The sequence below is a fragment of the Scophthalmus maximus genome, chromosome 1 (genome assembly GCF_022379125.1).
Source record: "Scophthalmus maximus strain ysfricsl-2021 chromosome 1, ASM2237912v1, whole genome shotgun sequence".
Taxonomy (NCBI): Eukaryota; Metazoa; Chordata; class Actinopteri; order Pleuronectiformes; family Scophthalmidae; genus Scophthalmus; species Scophthalmus maximus.
The window spans coordinates 1,687,501-1,705,000 of NC_061515.1; the positions used below are offsets into that span (position 1 = coordinate 1,687,501).

Genomic DNA, 17,500 nt, shown 5'->3' on the forward strand with positions numbered 1-17,500 from the left:
ATGTGCACAAGTTCACACATGTACAAATAGTACAATTTACTTGTCATAGTACAATGTTCATAAACAATAGACAGAATTGACATAAACAAACAAAACAAACAAGACAAATGGAAATACAACCAAAGTTGTAAAATCAATGAACTTAGAATTTAAAGCTCCAGTGTGTAATCTTTGTAATTTTCTGGCGCCATCTGGTGGTAAAGTTGCAAACCGCAACCAACTGAGCAGCCGACAGGGGACGCTTTATGGTGGCGCACACTGGCTATTGGTCGGGAACTGTGTTTGTGTGTGTGTGTGTGTGTGTGTGTGTGTGCAGATTGTGTTCCCATATTAGTTCGTTATAATTACCTGGATTGTTTTTACCTAGAAAATCTGGCATTGCAAATGTCCTGAGGGCATGTTTGGCTCTTTTATTTATTTTTTATTCATTTATATATATTTTTCTTTCTGTCTTCTGTTTTTTTTTTGGTCTTTGTCTTTTTTTTCCATTCATTATTAAATTGTATGTATCTCGTTTAAAATATCTTGTTATTAACTATTTGTTAATTCATTTATTTTCTTTCCTCTGCCAAGAGTTATTTCATGTTTGTGATTCATGTTTATTTGTATTATGAAAATTTAAATTGTGAAAACCTTAATAAAATATGAATCATGAAAAAAAGATAAGGCCACACCTTGATCTCATCTCTATTAAACGGTTGCACTTCAGTCCATCAAACACATTTAACAGTCAAATCTTAAAAACCAATTTGAAACCTCGGCCTCTTCTAGAATGAAGCAGGTCATAATTCTAACAGGTGAAGAGGAAGACAGATATTATTTAGTGCAGCGGAGCCCGGGGGGCGGGGCGGCAGCAGGTGGACAGAGGGGCAGGAGGTCCTCCTCTAATAACCCGGAGCTGTCAGTCACCTGATAGATGAGCGAGGGCTCCACATTAGTACGGCTCAATATGTCTTGACTGTGGTGGGAGGCCACACTGCAAGGGAGGGGAGGAGACGGGGGGGTGACAGACAGAGTGAGATAAAGGGAGGTGGACAGAGAAAGTGTGTGTGTGTGGGGGGGGGGCGACCACCGAGAGAGACGAAGAGTGAGGAAACGTGTCAGACGCTGAAAAGGAGGTGACGAGAGAATAAGAGAGGGATCGTAGACTGAGATCCAGAGTGACTCTGCAGTGTTGTCTCTGTAGATCTGCCTCAGGGGCTTGTGGGGAAAAAAAGAGGGAAACTTACTTTCCCCCAGATTTAAATTGAACAACGGCTGAATCTCCTTTTGCTCTGACGAAGACAATAAACGGCCGTTCTAGAAAAGGTCCCGTCTCACTTGTGGAATGTACGAGGTCGAGATCAACCAATTAATAGTGCGATAGGTCGGAGGGTGGAAGAACAATGTTAAGAAACATAGAAAGAAAGAAAGAAAAAGGAATCAAATCAGGTCAAATAGATTAATGAGAGAAGAACATAGTTGGGAAAAGATGGGGAAAAGGAAAGAATGGTCCAAATGAACAGGAGAAGAGAAGGAAGGAGGAAGGATGAGGGCATTGTTGGGAAGAAAAGATTAAAAGAAGGAAGGATGAAGCAATCATGGTCAGCTGCAAGGATGAAGCCAACAAGGAGAAGAACAATACCGAAGGGAAGAAAACAGCTGAGGTAAAAAAAAGAAAGGTTATTTATCCTGTTGTTGGTAACGTTCGTCCTCCGAACACTTCACCTGAGACATACAGTAACAAGCTCGCCGTGGAAATCAGACTGGATTCAATTTCACTGGACACGGGCGCAGGCAGACACACACACACACACACACACACACACGCAGACTGAGCAGAAGGCCAGACTGTGTGTGTGTGTGTGTGTGTGTGTGTTTTACCAGTCGATAACCTCGACATTGAACATAACCTTATGTTAACCTCCCAGCGATGAACCACCGGTGTGTGTCGGCCTATATCTGAATGTTGGTGTGTCCGTTTCTCACCGCTCAATTACTTAATTTCCCTCTTCAGCCTCAGCAGACACACACACACGCGCGCGCGCACACACACGCACACGCTCATTCACACAGCTGATGAATTATGTAACACGTGTGCTTTGAGAAAAGAGAGAGAGAAGGCGGCGGCTCGGGCTCTGGGGCGTTTTTCTCCACATATGCAGTAGTTGACCACAGAATAGTTATCGGCGGCATGTGAACACATATTTACAGATAAGCTAGTGAGTGTGTGAAGATCTGAAGTCAGTGCATCAATCATAGAACTCCTCACCACTCAGTAAACACACCTGAGGGTCTATGTTAAGTGTAATTAACTCGTCGGGGAACAACAGAAAGCATTCAGCAGTTTCTCAAAGCCCCCGCAGAGTGAGACGTCTGTCTCTCAGAGATCCCCACGTCCCTCGGGGTAAAGGTCGACACTTCACAAAATGCCGATGAGAATGTCATCGGTCAAATGTGAAGGTGACTGATGGAACAGAGGAAAACTGGAAGGGTTTGGGGTTAGAAGGTCCGATGATGCGCCTGTTACGCTGGTTGTCGCCAACCGCCATTAGAAAAGGACGACGAAGAAGAAGAGTGTTCAACCAATCACGCTGCGATCTCTCTGCTGGTTGCGGCCCAAGAACACGGCCTCAACCAGAGCTCAAGCTCCTATTTCTGCTTCAATAATAGTCTGAACTTTTATTTTATTTCACCATTATTCAGTTGTGCTGTACAGATTCATCTCAATATCATATCGTGTGCAAACATGATACGATTATCAGGCGACACAGTGTTCAATCACACACTGTGAATCTTTATCAGGAACGGTCAAATCTCAGACATTTGTCAACTTCCGAAGATTGTCTCGATGGCGTTCAGATTGTGAGATATTGAGTTCACACACAGTGATTTCCTTGTCGCCACGTCTGAATTGAAATTTGATAATATTAAAAACATTGAGTGCTCAGTTTACACACAACACAGCCGGGTTGGATGCTAGTGCCATTGGTCTTGCAGTTAATTTAGTCATAAACCAGAGCTTTGGACGGAGTCAAAAAGAGAGTAAATATATATATTTTTGTAATGAACCAGTGAACCAACCCTCCAAAGTGTAGGTGACATGACATGATTGATGATTGACATCTCTGTCACTCTCCAGGTGGCTTTGTGTCACAATCTGCTCTTCAGTTCGCCATGTTTGTCCCTTCGTCGACCCAGATCTGCCATTTTCTATCCGCCCACCTGTTGTCCAACCGTCCTTCCTTCTCACCTGTCTCTGGTCTTCGATCACTTGACACTCAACTGCCATTGTCACCAGCTCCTTGCCAAATGATCTGTTATGTTCCCATGCTTCCTGTGTTTAGTACATTACATCCATTGTCTGTACCTGCCTGTGTGTCTACTGTACCCGTCTGTCTTCTCGTCAACTGTTGCCTGTAAGCCTTATTTCATCAATTAAAATCAACTTCACTTCACCAGCCTGGCTTTGAGTCTGATAACCTGTCACAGTTATTGTCTCGTTGACAAATCTAAGGAAACATCTACAAATGTGGAGCCACACTTCCTGAATCTATTGAGAATCTTTTAGAGACACGACCCCAAATTCCTCAAGGAGGTAACCTCGAACAGATGGAAGTTGTTCTCCAGTCTGCCTCCCAGTCAGCTACCTTCCGGACAGACTGGCCTCCAACCTAAATCACGGTCAGCTAGCCTCTGGCTGGCTATCAACCAGCCAGTCTCCCAGTGGGCGAGCCTTCTGGTTGATTCCAAGGCAGCTATAGCACCAGCCCTGCTAGATACATAACTTGCATTACAATTGGCCTGCACCTCAGATTCTTGGGTCGGTTCATCTGCTACCTGCTCCCGAGTCAGATACCCTGCAGCCTAGTAGCCCCCAGCCTGTCTCCCAGTCGTCCAGCCTCTGGCCTGCTGCTGAGTTTGTTCCTGAGTTGTCCAATTGTACCCGACCCTGTTCCCGAGTTGGATTTCCAACCTGCTCCTGATCTCCGGTCGGCAGACCTGCCAACACCTGCTCCAGGTTCCTGGTCAGCAGCCGCTGTTCACGCCCTGCCCGATGTCTGCCTGACAGCCCCTACTGCCACAACCTCTTCCCGGACCATCAGCCACCGACGACCAGCCAGATTATAAGGCTGCCGGCCTAATTCTCCAGTTGCCAGCCTCTTATCACATCAGGTTCTTTGCTTCGCCTGCTGTCTGTCCAACCATTCTGGACCCCTCCACCAACCAGAGCAGTCTTGCCTTCGCCCCCACACCTGTCCACCTGTCTGTCCAGCCTCTGGACTTTCCTCCAGAGTTGCCCCATCTGTCCGTCCCGCCTCTGAGCTGCCCACCTGTGGTTTCCTGCTTGGCCTGTGTCCTTCCCCCAGGTTGCACTCCTTTTCACTCTATTACTGTGGATTTAGTCTCCAAAATTATTCTTTTAACATTCAAATTTGGCCAAAATCGAAGGGATTTCGTCTCATGATCGGACCAAGCATGTCTCAAGTCGTAACCCTTTCATTAAGCAGTGCTGTCTGGCTCAAATTCTGTGTTGTGCTTCAGCCAAAAAGGGGGGATATGACTCCCCAGACGAGGAGTTCAGACTCCCCCTGTAAGGCAGCGTTCGACTTCAGTTACAACAATCACAATGAGAGTAAGTGATTAGGTTTTAATGAGAAACTGTTAAGCTCAAGTCTACAGAGGCTAATACTGTCGGCAGCACAGTGCTCATCATTCCCACGAGGACTGCGTTTCTCTCTCCGCAGCACTCTATAAACTATAAACTGTCAATACACACGGAAATAGTGCTAATAATTATTATACATTCTTTCACATGAACAGAAATATTGGAGAATCAGCAAATACAAGATTGTTTTAATTATGAAAAACATGTGGCAGCAAGGTATTTCATATTTCATATTTTTCTGGAGAGATGGAAGCTGCAACTGCACAGTATGCAGGGGTATTGATGATGTGCCTGAATTCTCTATCACTTTATTTTTCATTTATGAATTCTCACATGAAAAACAAAATAGGAACAAACTAAGATCCTAAGATTTTTAATATTTTCATTACCAATACTGTCAGTGTGATTTGAACCAATATAATTTGATGGGTCAATTTTGTCTTCTATAGAGTCCAGACCTCTTGAAATCTACACATCATTTGTTCTTCAGACTTCCTTCAATTTGAATTTAAAGAGTGAATAATACATTCAAGTCTCAGCTTTACCTTAAATAGGTTTACTTCATCACATAAAGAACTGTTTGTGAGATACAGTCCTTCTTACAGAGTATAGGGTTTCAAACCTAATCGGACAGATGCACATGAATTCAAAGATCGTCATATTTAACGTTTTGGGGAAAAGTAATCGGACAGATTTGTGATTCAGTACGTCTATAAGACACATACATTATCTGGTGATGCTCTGCTAGAGTCAGGTCTTCAGCCAGAGATTATTCCTCCTTTTAACCCTGAAACAGCTCTTCTGTTTCCGTGGCTGTATGTTTCCCATCGCTGTGCTGCGGCAAATGTTGTCCAATGAGTTTCGATGCGTTGAGCTGAATCTGAGCATCGCACCTGCAAACGTCTGCATTCATCCTTTTGCTTCTGTCAGCAATTAAACCCTCAATGAATGCCGGTGTGTCAGTTCCATCAGCAGCCACACGTGTCCGAGCCAAAACAGAACCACTGCCATGTCTTCTTACATCCTTTTTTTAGATGGCACCCAACTGTAGCTCTTGGCAAAGCATCTACCTCTGATATCTTTCCATCTTTCCCCTTGGTGTTCTTTGAGCCTCACTATCTTCTGCACTTGCCTGGCGACCTCCTCATTGACTCCACCTCGATCTAAACGACAACTCTCAGCTCTGAGTCAACGCTGAGCCGCACCGGAGCTTTTATTGCTCATGAACTCGTGTTAACGCCACAATCGGCTGCCCAAGAAACATTTATCAGCCGAGTGTCCAATTACATTTACAAAGAACCCTGTAATTTAGGCGCTATGTGTTAAAAGGCCTTTCACACTATTTGTTTCAGCAGTGACATGAACCTCAAATTAAATCTGAGATATATCCTTTATCTTATTTCAAAATTGAAGGTGATTAATCACACAGCCTGAAGAACAAAAGACGTGTAACTATCCAAATATGGTGTGGGCTAATTATTGGACAAAAAGATAATGTCACACCAGCAATTTATCGTGATAACCTGGATCAAGTGTGTTGTTAAACATTTAGCCTCAGTAGCCTCTAATTTCTTTCTTACAACAAAATGGGAGAAAACGCAAAAATGACGACGGCACGCGAACTGAACTGAACCGCTGCGTGTTGAAAATGACCCTGGGACCCGCTCGCCATCTCAAAGGGCCCGAGCAACCGGACAGAGCCCACGGAGGCAGAGGAGAGCGGATCAGAAGGGACCTTCAGCAGAGACTTCTGATTCTGGCTCAACGCGGAGCAGAAGAACTACAGATATTCTTACCGTCAAACTCAATGTCAAATATCTTCTTGTATTCCTTTATTGATCATAAAATACCCACGTTATTTGATAATCTTTCATTTCATAAAATTGCATCGAGCCCGTTAAGAGAATATGTCCGTCTTCACAGGACATGTCAACATTTGAAAGTAGCTCTGGAGTGAAGAACAAAATTTATGACGGCTGAAATCCATTTAGTGACTTTGGTTTCAGGCCCCTGATGTTTTGCATGATGATGAATGAACCTCAAGCCCAAAAATCACTGCTTCATTTACTATTTTGGACACTTACTATTCACCAGCATTTAACTCATCACTCACACATGCAGAGTTGGATTGTGAGGCAGAGAGTAGTGAGCATGACACTACCTCCTTTTATTCCATCTTAGGATCTATGTGTGGAGTTTGGAATACTCAAAATGTCAGAGAGTGAATTTCACCTCCGATACAGTGAATAGAAAATCAATTGCAAACACAGGTTGGGAAAATTCATGGCATTAATATTCATTAACAACAGTGGAGCTAATATACCGATGGTGAAATCAGTCAGTGAATAAAACCTTTAAGATACAACCAAAGACCAATTGTCTCCTTGTGGTTAATCAGGCTCTGGGGCCTCGTGCACTTCTTTCTCCTTCCCTTTTTATTTAAATGATCTATCAAAAATACTTCTGGACTATGTGGAAAAATACAGACGCACATCATGAGATGACTTAAGTGTGGCAATAACACCGAGATAGAATTGGACATGACTGTCGCTCATGTACATGTAGGTGCGTGTTCACTTCTATTATTAGAACGAACCTTTGAGGTGGCGGAGAACATTTACTATGGCAACCTGGAAAAGTGTCTCACACGCTGAACATGCAAAGAGGAGTCCAGCTGGAAATGTTTCTCTGTCTGATATCAGGACACACACACACACACACACACGCACGCACGCACGCACGCTCGCTCGCTCGCTCGCTCGCACGCTCGCTCGCACGCACGCACGCACGCACGCACGCACACACACACACACACACACACACACACACACACACACACACACACACTCACTCACTCACTCACTCACTCACTCACTCACTCACTCACTCACTCACTCACTCACTCACTCACACACTCACACACACACACACACACACACACACACACACACACACACACACACACACACACACACACACACACACTCACACACACACACACACACACACACTCACTCACTCACTCACACACTCACACACACACACACACACACACACACACACACACACACACACACACACACACACACACACACACACACACTCACACACGCACACACACACACACTGCTGTGTATTATCAGTGTTTTGGTTTTGTGTTTTTTTTTACCTTTGAAGGCATTTGTGGACGGTAAGTCAGTTTCCTGCATACTGCTCCTTCCCGCACTCTGTCAGCTGCTGCTGATGCTGCGATGGATGCCGATAGACCAACGTTAACCAGTCCGAGCCCCGGCCACGGGGGGGAGGGAGGGCGGCCGAGAGGAAGGGGTGGCGCCTGCCAGTCCCGCTGCCATCCTTCTTCATCAACAGTCCATGTGCGGCGATGAAAAAGGGCCGCTGCCTGTCAAACTGTGGCACGGGCGACTGTCTTCCCCTCTCCCCGGTGACAGTGCGCTCACCCCCCGTCTGGTCAACTACACTGAATGACGGTCTACCAGTCTTTTGACAGGGTTTCTGCTGCTGTTCGCTCAAGACTTGGGGTGTGAAGTGATAACTAATGTGAGGAGATGCAGGGGGGTAGCGCTGCTGTCAGGGGAGACGAGATGCGAGTTGGGGACGTTGCCGTGTGGGTGTGTTCTGCCTGGAGACAGGCCCACAGCCATGACCAGGGCCCTGGAACCTTGGCCGGTGTAGCAACTGTCTGGGTGCAGCCTTTTCCTCCTCAACTAAGAAATGTCCTATCGATATTTTGTTTTCTTGTTTGCGTCTCCTCCAGAGTCAGGTCTGTCTCCTAAACTCGTCTCTGATCAGCATGCCGTCTCCTCGGATTCTCTTTCTGGCTCGTTCACGTGTTCTTCTTTTTCCTCCCCGTCCTCCCTCCTTCTCCTCTGATGTCTTTTGTCCCGCTGCTGCAGTCTCGAGCGCAGCACGAGGTGCCGAGGCACTCTCACATTGGCACGACAGCTGGAGAGAGGAGAGACAAGAACAGAGACGGAGGCGGAGAGTCAGTGAATAAAAATCATGAAGGAACAAAAAAACAGAAGGCGAAATAAAAAAACCCTGAACAAAACAGAAAGTGCTGGCCTGCAATGACCAGTGCACCAACACGACACTCATCCACATCCACCCACGCACGCCCACGCTCAGCCTCAGTGTCTCATGTTGGGGGGGGGGGGGTGTCAGGCTTGTGTGGCCCCCGTCAGCTCCTCTCAGTCACCGGGTCCTCACATGAAAGGGAAAAGTTTTTCTGAAAGCGCAGCGCCGCCTGTGACCCTGTTCCACGGAGCAGGCGGAGAGATGGAGCCACATGTCAGTGTGCCACTGTGAAGTCTGCCTGATAAACAGGGCTGGAGGAGGCTGCAGCTGAGGAAACAGCAAAACTTTATTTACATTTCAAAGGTGCCAAGTACCGATTTTTGTGTCTGGGAGAGGAATAAAATCTGAAAAAAAAAAAAAAAGAGAAGGAGGAAGAGGAGGAAGAGGAAGAGGAGGGGGAGGAGGAGGATGAGGAGGAGGAGGGGGAGGAGGAGGAGGAGGATGAGGAGGGGGAGGAGGATGAGGAGGAGGATGATGAGGAGGAGGATGAGGAGGAGGAGGGGGATGATGAGGAGGAGGAAGAGGAGGAGGATGTGGAGGAGGAGGGGGAGAGGAGGAGGAGAATGAGGAGGAGGAGGGGGGGGATGAGGAGGGGGAGGAGGATGATGAGGAGGAGGATGAGGAGGAGGAGGGGGAAGAGGAGGAGGAGGAGGAGGATGAGGAGGAGGAGGGGGAAGAGGAGGAGGAGGATGAGGAGGATGAGGAGGAGGAGGGGGAAGAGGAGGGAGAAGAGGAGGAGGAGGATGAGGAGGAAGAGGAGGAGGAGGGGGAAGAGGAGGAGGAGGGGGAGGAGGATGAGGAGGAGGATGAGGAGTAGGAAGGGGAGGAGGAAGAGGAGGAGGAGGGGGAGGAGGATGAGGAGGAGGATGAGGAGGAGGATGATGAGGAGGAGGAGGGGGAAGAGGAGGAGGAGGAGGAGGAGGAGGAAGGGGAGGAGGATGAGGAGGAAGATGATGAGATGGAGGATGAGGAGGAGGATGAGGAGGAGGAGGGGGAAGAGGAGGAGGAGGATGAGGAGGAGGATGAGGAGGAGGAGGAGGAGGAGGGGATCAGACGAAAACCAGTTTGGGTTGTTTCTAAGAACATATGAGTCAAAATGACGGGGGGGAGATATCACGGAGAAGTAAAGGCATGTAAGGAGGGAGTGAAAAAAAAAGACTATGAAAAGCAACAACAAGATTTAAAGGAGCAGAGACGTAAAACAAGAGACAGAATGTTTAAATCAACAGAAATCAAACAAGAAACCAAACCATAAGAAACGAGTTTAAAATAAAAGTCATAGAGAGAATCGTCACGGGACGACGTGAGACAGGGAAGAGGGAAGGAATGTGTTGGCGAACGAAGCAGACAGACGGTCCACGAACACACACCCGGCTCAGACGGAGCTCAGTGAGCTGGTCTTATCTCCGCTCAGCGTGCCCTCTTCTTATCCAGCCTCGTCACGGGTGAGGAGGACACACGGAGCAGCTGGTGGCCGACAGACGGCAGAAAAGGTGAAGAGAGCGAGAATCAGGCCGTCGCGACGTATAGAGGGAGATTTAGATCGTTACGATTCAGCGTCCTGGGATGGACCAGCACTAACATCTTCATCTGCCACTTTGGCTTTGTATAGATTAGCCAGTGGAGAAGGAAAGGAGAGGAACGGGACAAAGAAGAGGGGACAGGGCCACACTGGACTCAGCGCAACACGGAAGCAGAATTATCGCAGACGAATCCCGGCGTTTGATACTGAGAGGAGCAGCCAACTGTTTATGAAATAATGAAAAAACTTTCTTTCGGCTTCAACCTTGGGAGTTGTTTTCTAATCGGTTCTGTCTGATCTGGCAAAAAAAAAAAGTTCGGGAATAGAATTCACAGTTTGTTCAATGAAAGTCTGGAACATTTGGCGAGAGAGCGAACACAAGAACAATGTTGTCAACTGATGGTTGAAGATACAATTCACTTCATTTCCTTTCCGACGTGCTGAAAGGGGCTGGAGATACAGGAAGTGGAGCCATCCAACCCGTAAGCTCCGCAGACACGGACGGACTCTGGATCATATACAATCTCATATGATCATACTAACACACCTGAGAGTGCACACCACATTCACATACACGAAATGCTATGAATAAGGAACAACACTGGACTCTTGGCTTGGACCATAGATTGACTGGTAAATAAAGAAGCTTCGCTTTCCAGCTCAGCTGCCTCTTCGACACCAAACCCCAAAACACAGCTGACGCCGTGAAAACCCCCCGAGATCATCCCGGCTGCCTCACGCGGCGCGACGAAGGTCGCAGTCGCCTGAAGCCAACGGAAGCACATCATCTGCAAAACGGAGAGAAAGAAAATTCTGAAGTCCTCAAACCAGACACCATGACACACTATCCGTCCCCCAGATGCACCTCGAAGTCCCGTCCATTAACTGGGTCGACCCTGACAGACGCAAACACCAACTGGATGTGGGTTTGGGATCATGCACACACACTCGCTCTGGTCAAACTTGCTAAGGACAGAATATCCTGCAGTCGCTCCCACGAGACTCCCGGAGGGACACGGTCCAAACACACGTCCTGTAAACCGGATGGGAAAATCCTCATAGTCCTCGGATCCAAGGAAGGAATCTGCATTGACTCCAATAATACAAATAAGACTCCAATGTGAACTTGAGTGACCCTTGTTAGAAACCATAACTTTAACAAGTAGTACCCTACATACGCACGATATTGGATTTTTTTTTGACGACATCCGATATACCGACATTTTACAACTCATTTTGGCCGATAATCGAAAACGATATATATAAATGTACAGTCTCTTTTTCCCACACCTAGTTGCAGGGATCTTCTGTAGTGGAGTTAACATATTATGATGCATACTCTTATAGTGGAAGACTGAAATACAAAGCTTAAAAATGTGAGAAATATTCATTCCTTGTGCAAAATGTAAAACATGCCATATTTATTCATGACAATTGATTTTGAACAAACCAAGTAAGGTACTGGGTTTGTTTTGTTGTTTTCCTTTTGTGCATTAAGGAATATGTTGTGATTGTATTTTTATGTTGTTGAGCACCCCCTTGAAAACCAGATGGGTTCATCTCAGGGGTTATTCACAATAAAGAATTTGAACACTTGAAACTAAATATAAGCAGCTTCAGATTAGGATATTTTGCCGATATCCTATAATTAATTTTAATGTCAATATCGGCCAATACCAAAACAAGCTGATATTATGGTGCATCTCTAGTACGTACTCTATTTGAGCGTCCCTGAACTCAGCACTGACGCTAAAGGCCGTGCCGGCGTGTGACCTCCGGTGTCTAATCAAGCGGGTGAAAGAAGGAAGGCTTCCATCATCGCAGTAAGAGAGGTTGGGTTTGGTTCTGTGTGTGGTTCCTGTCTGTCACCGTGACATATGGGCAACAGCTAACAGCTCAACGCTGCCGGGTCACACGGGGACATGTGCTGATCGGCGGGACAGCAGTCAGACAGACAAACAGACTGTTTAACCACGGGGCCGGTCGCATCTGTTACACCGAACATTCAAAGCACGCGAAGAATGTGATTGCATAACGCACCAAGGAGCGGGGCCGCTGGGATGATTCAGAATTTGGCCTGCAACAGACGTGGAGAGAAAATAAAGAAACACATGGACTGTTTGTATTTGGTCTGACGCTTATCGACTGTAATAGTATCAGCCAGCGGAAATACAGGATGAAATATATCAGGACGTCGTAGAGAATATACATGGCGATGGGTGAGATTTCATTATGTTCCTTTGCCTTCGAGAAAGAGTAAAGATTCAGCCCTTTATCACGACTCTCCTCAAGTACGACGAATAATATGAGGATGTACTGTCTACTGCCCCCCCCCCCCACACACACCTTTTTACAGTGTCAGGTTGATTTATTCACTAACATCTCAGTAAATACTAACTTCTAACTTTCCAGTTGCTTTAAGCAGCCCTTTCTTTTTCGCGCTGGTTTTCGCCTCTCAGGCGACATAAAGGGCATTCTGTTTTCTAGGTAGAGGATGTCGGTGTCACATGCAGCCTGCAGGTACCACAGCACCCGGCGCCCAAACACGTCTTTGACCTCATTCGCAGTGCATTAATAACGCAGTGACTCGACGTATGCCTGCAATGTTTATTAGTTTCATAAGCAACAATCGTAAACGGATCTACACACGGCCCATAGGAGAGCACTATTCAACACACCTGGATGTGATTCTTTCATACAGGGAAAACCTGTCAAAACGGAAATATCATGACTCAATGAATAATGTGCAGGAAGTCGTATTAAGTTTTAGTGTCTTTTGATGAAATGCAGGGCTATAATCCTTTTGTGCTAGTTTCCATTATTGCCCAGTACGTGATTGCACTTCAGAGTTACTTCATGTTTCCATAAGTACATTATATATTTGTTCTATGTCAGGACCAAGGGTATGTATTTGAAGAGCAACATATGCTCATGAGAACCTTCTGAAAATGTACAGTACGTGTGATGTCGAATACACCGACCTTTAATGTCTGGGAACTTTTTTAACTTTTAAACAACTGTTTGAGAACGACGACTTCTTAGTGAGCGAGGTTCATCATCATCATGTTGTGAGGCTGTGAGACAACGGAGGAGGTGCTGTTCTTACTTTAGGAGGATTAGTTGCACAATAACAAAACGTTGCATTTTCCTCTTGTTCACCGGTTTTCACTGAAACATAATGTCGTGAGTCATCTATAAAAAGATTAGAATTTTTTGAAATGAGTAACGTGACGTGAATAATCGACTCCTCATTTCAAGTAGCTTGCCCAGCACTGGCTATAACTTATTTATTTATTTTTTTTACCTTTTTCGATCATACAATACATCATCTCATTCCCCGCAGGGTGAAAAAATATCATCCGAAAGTTGTGAAATGATGCACAAAGTGACTGGCAAAGCAAAACCAAACAAAGGTAAAGGCCGAAGGCATCATTTGTCATTTCCTTGTCTGATCTGGCTCCGTGTCGCGCCCACGGCCAGCGAAGTGTGGCGAATCTGACAGGCCCCTAATCTGGATATACATCAACGCCTGGTGTCGGCAGGCAGACGGACGGACAGACGGGATGAGGGACTGTGATGACAGACAGACAGACAGACAGACAGACGGGATGAGGGACTGTGATGACAGACAGACAGACAGACAGACAGGCAGACAGACAGACGGGATGAAGGACTGTGATGACAGACAGACAGACAGACAGACAGACGGGATGAGGGACTGTGATGACAGACAGACAGACAGACAGACAGACGGGATGAGGGACTGTGATGACAGACAGACAGACAGACAGACAGACGGGATGAGGGACTGTGATGACAGACAGACAGACAGACAGACAGGCAGACAGACAGACGGGATGAAGGACTGTGATGACAGACAGACAGACAGACAGACAGACGGGATGAGGGACTGTGATGACAGACAGACAGACAGACAGACAGACGGGATGAGGGACTGTGATGACAGACAGACAGACAGACAGACAGACGGGATGAGGGACTGTGATGACAGACAGACAGACAGACAGACAGACAGACAGACGGGATGAGGGACTGTGATGACAGACAGACAGACAGACAGACAGGCAGACAGACAGACGGGATGAAGGACTGTGATGACAGACAGACAGACAGACAGACAGACGGGATGAGGGACTGTGATGACAGACAGACAGACAGACAGACAGACGGGATGAGGGACTGTGATGCAGACAGACAGACAGACAGACAGACAGACGGGATGAGGGACTGTGATGACAGACAGACAGACAGACAGACGGGATGAGGGACTGTGATGACAGACAGACAGACAGACAGACAGACAGACAGACAGACAGACAGACGGGATGAGGGACTGTGATGACAGACAGACAGACAGACAGACAGATGGGATGAGGGACTGTGATGACAGACAGACAGACAGTGATGAAGACAGACAGACAGACAGACGGGATGAGGGACTGTGATGACAGACAGACAGACAGTGATGAAGACAGACAGACAGACAGACGGGATGAGGGACTGTGTCCACTGCTGCCAAAGGTTTCTGTTCATGACTGACAGGAACATGACCGTAGTCTTTCTCTCAGCCTACATCTGTGATTACAGTCTTTTATATTGGTTATGCTCACATCACTGTTCCTCTTACTCCCACTGTCCTTCCAGGTACATCACAGGAGAAGGAGAAGAGAGAGCTCATGTCAGGGCACCAACTCTTCTCTTTGTGAACTTTTAACATCTTGAACTTCTGCAGACTTTCATGTCATGTTTTGGAACAGAAGTAGCATGATCCAAAACAAGCACACTGGCTTCACTGTATTTCTGTAAACCCGCCCACAGTCGACCATTCCAGTAAATCCCCTAAAAATAAGAGCTTGTTTTGACAAATTAGACCAGTTCATACTGAGATCAAAGCACCGGAAACATGCACTCTGAGAAAATATGAAGCTAAAGGTCCAAATATAGTGATGCTACTGTCCTGCACTCACACTGGTGCCTTGTAAACACCATTACATGCAGGTATGTGAATACAGAGGTGCACACACACACACACACACACACACACACACACACACACACACGGATCACAGAGAGAACAGCTTGTGCAGACGCAGCAGAGACATTACATCCTGCAGTCATGCAGCACAAATTCATCTTGTTCCCTCTGACTGGGGAAAATATAAAATAAAGAAAATCAGGCCTCAACTGGCTGTTAGAGGTGACGAGGCACGAGGCGACTTCCTCTCCGCGTTCAGGAGCCGACTCAGCAGTTCAGAGCGCTTCAGCTCCGAGTCACTGCGCGTTAACTCAGCCAAAGGTCACTGTTACTGTTACAATGCATTAGGGGAAACTTTTCTCTTTCCTCTCCATAGGATTAATAAGCAGGGTTATTGTCTGTGGCTCCGTGTTCACACCAGCACCACGACGGATCAGACGCAGTTCAACAGTTTCACACACTAGAGAGAAAATATAATGTGTGACACGTCACGTCGTTGCCCGGCATCTTTGCAATTCCAGGAGGCGTGACAAGACGCACGCGCACGCAGCGGGCCGATGAACGAGCGCGTGCTTATCGAGTTCTCGGCCTAAGACAAACCTCAGAATCCCACTTCTGGAGACGCCACAACTTGACCCAATGGGGGAGTGACAGAGAGAGAGAGAGAGAGAGAGAGAGAGAGAGAGACGCTCACACGGGACATCCTGAGGATGGATCATCTTATTGTTTTGTGTGTAATTAGCTCCAGCGCATTGTGTCGGTCTTCATTTGTGCCTTAGATCACATTTAAAGACCAATCAATTCAGAAAAAAGGGGTTTACATTGTTTTTTGTCTTCTTGCCACAGTGTATATAAATATATATGGGTGTATATATATATATATAGACGTATACACTGAGCCGCTGGCCGGCCCGAGGTTCAGTCGCGCTCCATCACACCGCTGTCACAACCTATAGGATGACTCATTCTGTTTCCTATTACCTTCTCGGGACCGTAGTAATGAATGATAGAGTTTGTTTTCCCCGGTAACAAATACCTCACTGGGACTCGGGCTAGTGTGTGTTGATCCGCACACACACGCACACACACACACACACACACGGGTCGTTCCCAGCCGTCTGAATCATACAACTGGTCTCACATACATAAACAGGGCTTCTTCACCTCAAGCAAACACATTCTTTGAACACACACGCCTCCCAGCCGCTGTGTGACCATTACAAAGGTTCAGAGGTGCGGTGTTAGAGATAATGTGAGCCAACACCGAGAGAAGATTTCCCACAGTGATCCCGCAGCCCGCGGCTACGGGATCACTGTGCGTTGCTATGGATTTTTGTGTTCATTTTTTTCCTGCCATACTCTCACGTCGTCTTTCTTGTGCCATTTCTGCTTTGTGAGATAACACACAAACAGAGGGAGGGAGGGAAGAATGTGGGGGGGAGGGGTCGGCAAATGTGGAGCAGAGTAAGAGACAGGAGGACTGTGTGAAGCATGTGGAGGACTCATGTCCGTGGTGAAGTGGACGTCCACCTGTTGGGAGGTGACGGGACCATGCTGCCTTCTGCACAGACTGTATGCAGATGACACCCTCTGCAGGAGACGACACGGGGGCGAATCTAACCATTAGTTTCCCTGCTCGTGGATGGAAGAAAATTGTAGTCCCACATTATAGGGATGGAACAGTAAGTAGCTGCATAGAAAGTATAAAAAAACACAGCATATAGCATTATGATTATATTGGTCTCAAACTCAAACCTTACCTTGACATAAATAACTTTCCTACAACGTTTTGTTGCAGAATACAGCAACAATCAGGTCTGGGGTTTTCAGGCTAAAAGGCCAAAATCAATATTTTGAGAAGAATTTACAAATAGTCCAAAATATGTCAGGAATTTATTGTCACTCAACATTAAATGCTAATTTATCTCGGATTTGCTAAAAATCGAGGGCAAATTGATCAGCTCTAATTTGTAGATGTCTTTCATAGAGGAACACCTACGGTATCTGTGAACCTGCATAACTACTACGACTCTGGTCCAAGTACCAAGGTTTGACATATTAATACAGTAAGTAAAGAGTGGAAGGGAGTCTGTAATTTTCATTCAGGAACAGTATGAGAGCAGCATCCTGCCAGTGTCTGATCACGATCTGTCACGTGTCTTTGGTTCCGCCCCTTTTCGCCTCCGTCTTCTGTTTCCGTTGGCACCTTTATCTTTTCCTCCCATTAACCGTTCACAGA

At 46.5% G+C, this 17,500-nt stretch overlaps 1 protein-coding gene across 3 annotated transcripts in view; it reads right to left on the minus strand.

Annotated features, from left to right (window-relative positions):
* LOC118313612 (low-density lipoprotein receptor class A domain-containing protein 4) overlaps window positions 1–17,500 on the minus strand; it is a 169,792-nt gene that overhangs the window by 121,830 nt on the left and 30,462 nt on the right. For 2 of the 3 annotated variants that reach the window (XM_047331026.1, XM_047331030.1), the window contains exon 2: window positions 7,818–8,611. In XM_047331026.1, the coding sequence (XP_047186982.1) occupies window positions 7,818–7,857 (40 nt within the window). In that variant the 5' untranslated portion in view covers window positions 7,858–8,611. Of the gene's footprint in view, window positions 1–7,817; window positions 8,612–13,569; window positions 13,837–14,896; window positions 15,045–17,500 lie in introns of those variants that run through there. The other variant, XM_047331029.1, reaches the window with a different exon arrangement.